Source organism: Perna viridis, chromosome 1 (assembly GCF_037379345.1).
Source record: "Perna viridis isolate PV_CMFRI_1.1 ecotype Kerala chromosome 1, ASM3737934v1, whole genome shotgun sequence".
Classification (NCBI taxonomy): domain Eukaryota; kingdom Metazoa; phylum Mollusca; class Bivalvia; order Mytilida; family Mytilidae; genus Perna; species Perna viridis.
In genome coordinates this window covers 52461757-52469129 of record NC_142445.1, presented here as the reverse complement: position 1 = coordinate 52469129, position 7373 = coordinate 52461757, and the positions used below count along the sequence as shown (strand labels likewise).

General features: G+C 33.4%; 1 protein-coding gene across 2 annotated transcripts; it reads right to left on the bottom strand.

Moving 5' to 3' along the window:
* Window positions 1–254: 254 nt before the first annotated feature.
* LOC148629310 (uncharacterized) lies at window positions 255–2222 on the bottom strand. Of its 2 annotated transcripts, none has more exons than XM_088548125.1 (2): window positions 1103–2222; window positions 255–638 (listed from the first exon to the last, which is right to left on the bottom strand). In XM_088548125.1, exons 1-2 carry the CDS (start codon window positions 1988–1990, stop codon window positions 258–260), a joined length of 1269 nt encoding a protein of 422 aa, XP_088404251.1. In that variant the 5' UTR covers window positions 1991–2222; the 3' UTR covers window positions 255–257. The 2 variants fall into 2 exon arrangements, with proteins under 2 accessions (XP_088404251.1, XP_088404260.1); XM_088548134.1 differs by lacking the exon at window positions 1103–2222 and adding an exon at window positions 956–1017.
* Between the last annotated feature and the right edge of the window lie 5151 nt (window positions 2223–7373).

The window sequence follows — 7373 nt, the reverse complement described above, 5'->3', positions numbered from 1 at the left end:
ATTTAAGAAAAATTAGTTCATGTAAAACCTTTTAAGGAAATGAAACTACCGGTCATTGTTAAAGCAGTCAGGTCAGGGAGATAGTTTGAACCATGAATGTACCATCAGAAAAATATAAAAATGTTGCTATAATGTCCAAGATGTTCCATATTGGTAAACATTACCCCATGCTGTATGTCCCATTGATTACGCAGCAGAGATTATTTAAGAAATAGGGAGATAATGTACATACTAAAAACAACAGTACTTATAGGTCACTAACAAATAGATCTTTTAATAAAACTACAACATATATCTGCTAAATTCACATTGTCTATAGATTTGTCGAAGTTTTTTATAATGGAATGATGATTAGTTCCTGGGAAAATCACGTGATCAGAAATTCCATCATTTAATTGGTTGCTTTGGTTATGGAAATGAGTGGCACCATCTCTAATAAGTTTAATGTCTCTCTCAGCAGTAACAATGAAAAACGGTGGTATCTCACTGTCTTCTGAGTGTTCAAGCAATGTTTGGGAGGGGCACCTTTTTATCCATCGGTCAGGAGAATCACCAAATGTTGGTTGTAGATACAAAGGTCTGGCCAAGGCCGTGTTCATTCGACTGATTTGTAGTACTGGTGAAATTGGTATTACTCCCTGAAAAATATAGCTAATAGTATAGAATTGTGTATCTAATTGTGTCGTCTGTTATCTTGGATAACCTACTTGAGAGGGCAGACGTTCTACCTACCCTAGAATCAGGTCATACCTAACTTCCCGGATGTTGTAACTTCCTACCACTCTATTAAAACTTTAACAATGGCGAGTTGTTACATAGTAACGAAGAAAGCATGCATGTCCTTTACATTTTGAATCTTGAAATGTCAAAATCAGTTTTGACATACATGTATTGTTGCCTTGAATAAAGCTAACAGGTTCTACTAATTACCTGGTCTAGAAGGGATAAAACTCACCTTAATATCTGACTTAGTCATTCCTTCGTCCAGGAGGGATAAAACTCACCTTAATATCTGACTTAGTCATTCCCTCGTCCAGAAGGGATAAAACTCACCTTAATATCTGACTTAGTCATTCCCTCTTCCAGTAGGGATAAAACTCACCTTAATATCTGACTTAGTCATTCCCTCTTCCATTAAGAATGATTCACTTAATGCCACAATGGAACAAAGATGACCTCCTGCAGAATGACCCATTAAGAATAAATTCTCAGAATTAAAGCTATCGTTTTGATAACCAAAGTCTTTAACTTTCTTCATACATTTTACAACTGACTGCACTTGTTCCTCGAGGCTCAATTTAATTACATTCAAGTTAGTGTGGAGCAAAATTCCCTGAGCAAGTACAAACGAGACCACAGTCACAATAGATAGCAGATAATTAGAAGGTACCGAAGTAATTAATAGAAACAGAAATATCCAAATAACACTTATTTTGAAGGCTGAAAGTCTGTGGTATTTGTACTGGACACTAATAATTCCAAGAGAAATAATATTTGTTAATACTACTGGAACCAATGGATTCCTAATATAGAACGAAACTCCTATTAGCGTTCTCAGTGGCAATGTCAAAACGCTAAATACACCAAGTACAGATCCCAAAATAAATAAAGAGGAAATATACGATGTTGTTAGTTCCAACAGCAGCCATTTAGTGGATAGTTGTGTCAGTGGGTACGACATCACGGCACATGCTATGCCCCTTCGAGCTAGAGCTTTCCCGATGTTTCCATAAAGGCCGTACATCCAGTAAACAGCAGCGGCGAGGAAGTTTATGTCACGGCTGAGGAAGTACTTCCAGGCAGTTTTATCTCCCCGTCTCCAGCCTCCACCGTGAACAAATAAAACGACGGGTGTTTGTTTAGGACATGTCTGTTGTTTCTCTGGTATATACAAATCTACTGTTGATTTCATTTCGTTGTTGAAATGACATTCACGTTTTCCCTCGTCATACCGTATGTCATAGTGGATAGAATATTTATATAACTCCATTTTATACCTTACAATCCCGCATTGAAAGTCATAATAAATAACAAATAACCTATTTTTAAGATATAATGTTTTTGACTACACTTATTTGTAAACGTGTTTCCTTGTAATTGTCTTTTAGCTCGAGGTCAAGTTGTGTATCAATATTCCAAGTTCAAGTTCTTCAGTTACTTAAACAACCGTCACATTTTTGTCACTTGATTTGAAGTAACTAAGGATAGTTTATCAGAATTTAAATCATTGTGTCCAGATATAGGTCACAATTTTTCATATTGATTTATTTCATCGTAACGATAGTAAACTCATGAACAAATTGAAAGGGTGAAGTGGGTAAGATGGTATTCCTTAATCATACTCCGTGCACCACCTCAGTCTCTAGACAACCAATACAATTCAAATAGACTGTAATCTCTGGAGTGTGTTTCGTGCAAAGTGTTGGTACAATTTCGAAACGGCAACACACTTCTCGGAACGACATTTCCTATTTGATCATAGTTATGCCACAAAAGTAATTGTATTAACGAACTTTTTAGGTGTTAAAACTAATAGTCAATGGACCAGATAACAAAACCTTCCCCTTAGAGGGATTTTTGCTGACATATAAAGGTTGATAGATCTGTACTTTAGAAACATAGATCAGCCTATTTGCCAAAAAAAAAAAAAAAGTGCAGCAGGGTCCAAAAGTAGGCCAAAAGTTTTCGCCCTTGAAACATTTTGTTTCATCCAAGTAAAACAAATTACTTCTGTTAATACAAATGGCATAAAAATAGCCAAAATATTCTTTGTAACAATTAGGGTATAAAAAAGTTGCTAACCTTTTTTAAAAAAAAGGGAATAAAATTCAAAATTTTATCCCAACTCCCAACAAATCGCCTAGTAGTGACCAAACAGTTTGATTTATTTGCCGATTATATGCTAAAAGTGGAAAAAAATGAATGATTATGACACATTTAGGTTAAATAATGTTTGAAGAGGAAAAAATGCCTCATTTGCGTTAAAAAATATGTGCGACCACAAAGTTTAACCTGAAAAACGGACTTTTTTATTTTTATTTTTTTGCAATTAAACGGTTTAGTTTCTTTGTAATATCGCCAAATGTGTTTATTTTTCATAATGATCATAAAGCACAAAATGCAGTACAAACATATATATTATGATACAAAATTTCAACAGTCATTGTTGATAAATTTAAACCATAAAAGTATGTTTTTCGACACAACATGGTTGATTCTCACAATTGTACACGTCAACTCCTTAATTAAAGATTGATAGGGTTTTTACAGATATCAAATAAAACTTTAGAATTAATTATTAGGTACTCAATAATTTTGATGGAATTCTTCAAGAAATGGACAATATCGGATTTTTAAAATTTACACACGAAAAAATCCTCAAACCAGAATTTAGACAATGGTTGACAGCTTTCAAAGCAAATGACGGAGTAAACAAGCTTCATAATCACCAGGTTCCGATCAAAGGCGTCTGTAAAGGATACTAAATACTTGTAAAAGTCTTAAAACTTACGTCAAAATCATATTTTGTTTCGTATACATCTATTGAAACTAAAAAATCCATTTTATTTCTATAAATGAAACCGAAGCATCTCGAAATCAACCGATTTCTTTCTTAAATGATAATCTTTACCACATACAACTCAAACCCTTTTCTTTAGACACAAGGACTCCAGTATTTCAATTAATTTTTAATGTGACATATTTTAAAAATACGATATTCACGAAATGAATTTGACTAAGACTCTTTGAGTTGCCGCTTAAATTATCAAAAGTTATTAACAAAATGATATATGTAAACAGGGTAGACCTATAGGCTAAAAACCACTAATTCCACTTTCCATAGGCTTCTATGCTAATTTCACAATATTCAATGGCTTCTCTGGACTTTACCTTAACTTTAACCTGCAGAGGACTATATATCAGCATGATTCTACATATGTCAGCTCACAATCCTCAGAATGGCATGTGGGGTTAGCAGACTTGCAGTGCAGTACTGGTCACCGGAAGTGAAGGGTCTATAAATAGCATGGAAAATCCCAGTGTTTTCACAAGATAGGGGTATATTTAAAAATCATTATGGAGATTAGGCTTCTCATCACAAGAAGCAAAATGCACCTATAAAATGTACAGAAATGTTTTTCCTTTCAGAAACTGTTTAAATTTTTTAAATAAGATGAGAACTTTTTTCACAGCACTATGAGGAACAGGGGTAATTTCTGCGTAGGACTATTTTTGCCTACGTTCCAAATGCTCATTGGTTGAATTGGTGGTCTGTAACCTATATTGCGCCCATATGAAATATCTACTGTATTGATTAGTCATTACCATTATCAGTTTAAAACGAGCACTATCTTATAAAAAATATAGCCGACGCAGTAAAATTTGTTCTTTGTATTTATAATTTTCTACATTTCATCAGGAAATTACTTATGGCACGCAATTCCAAATTCAGATACAGTTTTTCGAACGCCACTAAGTTATCAGTATTTGGCCAATAGGGAAACAGAATTTTGTTCAGGTGACTTGCGTTTTCATTGAAGAGCGTTTTGAGGTCAAAAGCTAAAAAACGAAACTATACCGACTGCGTCGCAAAAAAAAAAACAACTAGAAATTAACAATTTATGAGTTACTAAGTTACCATCAAAATATCGAGAAATGATCGCAAAAGGTTTTCAGTTAATATATTATTTTAGCTACATTAAGAATTGATTAATAAATTATTTGTGACCAAACCATGAGCATTCTGAATCGCGCAAATATAATCCACTTCTTTTGCACAAGGCAGATTCCACAGAAATATATAGTCTTAAAAAATCTTGAAGCTAGTTTGTTTAGGTTTTTGTGTTACCAAATGATAAAACAGCAGTACACTATTTAAAAATTGTATTATTGTATTTGAAAAAAAACTATTAATCTATCAAAATCAAGTACATTTTGTTTAAGTAAACAATAGTCTTCTGATTACTGATCATATAAAACTTGTGTTTAGATAAAGAAGGGATAAAAAGGATAATATTCATAGTTAATCTTTGATTTTTCCAATTACTTGAAGGGTGTTCATCTTAAAGAAACAGCTTTCCTTTTTGACGGATTCAAAGAAGGCTGAAAGGTAGGAATATTGTCATTTCTTAATACATTGTAATTGCATGTAATTGATGATATCACAAGTTGAAGTTCAGAAGACTAAAAGTAAAAGCCTAATAGTAATATCTATGTCAAACAACGTTTCCCTGCAATTGTGAATAAACAGGGCATTTAAAACAAAAACAAAACAAAAAACAAAAAACAAAAAACAAAAAAAACAAGCTGTTTGTTTAGAACAATACTTATTTGTTGAATATCTTGGAATAACAGTCTATCAGGGCATCATTCAGTACAAACTGAAAATATGTAGGCATTATAATTATTAAACTGTAAAACGTATAGAAATGTCGCTTTAAACATGCATGTACGATTTATTTTAATTATAAATATTTGCTAGACTATTATGTAAAGTTCAGTTTCAAATGCTTAATATAAGATTAGATTAAAGTGTCTTGACAAATGGCGATATGCTTTTTCTCCAATTAAAGTCTACTGGAATATCCAACAATTCAAAGAGTAATCAAGGGAACTAAGATTCTAGCGGAAATCAAAAGAATGTAATCCAGGGACATAGACCAAATATGGAAAACAGAACACAACAAGAATATAAAGTAACAAAAATAATACACACAAGCAACAAAAGTAAATGAGCAACTCGGACTCTACTAAAAATTGGGAACACGGACCGGGTGTACTGGTAGGGTAATCGTCGTTTGCTTTTCTTTAAACATCCGCCGAGTTGCTCATAAAAAGTCAAGTCCGGGGTAGACGAAAGAGGAAAGGAAAGGAAAACTATGACACATTGGACAATTTTCATGGTACAGATGGATCCACGAGTTCATGATGACGATCATAAAACTTCTGCCGTGATGACTTCAATCCTGTAGCAACATAACCCTGTTCTAGAAGCCTAATTGTAAGAAGTCTAGCGCGATACAAAAAAGTTTGCGTAATTACGGGAAGCTCTGGCATAACATATGAATTGTGATATGAAAACTCTATCCACAGGTGCTGAAGGGATGTTGCCACAGATGAAGGGAAAGTGGACAATTCTGAATGAAAAGTCATCACGTTTGTCGTAAAGTTTGGTCAATAATTTTCTTTGACCATCGATCTCCAAGTGTAGGTCAAGATATGAGGCTGACTTCACATTGTCTGTAGTATCATTTATCTGAAGTTTTTTGGAGTAGATGCGATGTATCAAATCCCCGAAACTGGTATTATTTAAAGATAATGCGTCATCTATAAAACGGAAACTGAGATTAAAAGATCTGGCTAAACGATGTTCTTTCTATGAAGTAAAGGACATAATATCACTTGTTTCGTTTTCGTCTGTATTCACGATCATAAATCAATTGAAGTTGTCTCATCAGAAACAACACTATGTATATTACGGAAAAAAATGACTGATTAACTTTGTCTACAGAAACAAACAAAGATCGAAAGGTACTAATCTGATATTTACCATTTTTATCATCAGGCCTCCATTTTAAATGAAATGCCGACCGCCGAATTCGAGAAAACTCGGATAATTATGTATTCAACAAGTCTACCGTCTAGGGAAAACGGTAGTATTTATTTTCCCATAGCCGACAATACTAACCTTTCCATGTTTTTTTTTCAGTAATTTATAATTAAAACCAGGACTCAAAAACATTTTTTTATTGTAGTAATTTCATTCACAGATCGAAAAATCACCATGGGAATAGAGGTTGATATCTTTTTTTTCAACCAACATCAAAAGTTTGAAGGTTACGGAAGTTCTGCATTTTCTTGGTTCCGCACTCATTTGTAATATGCAGTCTTTTTAAAATTATATAAACTATGCATTTTGAAGGATAAAAAATAAACTTTAATCCTTTGGGAATCTGAGAGAGAAAAATCATTATAAACTTAGTCAGTACACCAATCTATCCTTTCAAAGTTCTACTTCCTTTCATCTGAATAAGGTACACGATTGGTCAATCTAATGCAGGGAAATAAATGCTACTATTTTCCCTCTAAGTTAATAAATAATTAATATTAGAATTAAAGCGGGCCGGACCACCTCTGTAATAATTTGAAATTTCATGTTTAGTTTGTATTTGCATGGTATGTAATTTAAGTCGCATGTTTCGTTTTCATTCCATATGATATAGATTTCGCAAGGTTCGTCAGTAATGAAAAATCATTAGGAGACTGTTATTGTGGTGCTTGTATTGTGTCTGTATCTATGGGTGTAGGGGTTGATGTCTCATGTATCGTACTTTTGTTCTGTTGTACTTTAAGGTTATTGTTCAAAAACAAAC

Excerpts from the sequence above, each read along its gene's own strand:
- LOC148629310 (XM_088548125.1), bottom strand. The coding sequence starts at position 1,990 with ATGGAGTTATATAAATATTCTATCCACTATGACATACGGTATGACGAG. Across the intron at positions 639-1,102 it reads TGACTAAGTCAGATATTAAG|GGAGTAATACCAATTTCACC; the intron begins GTGAGTTTTATC and ends TATATTTTTCAG.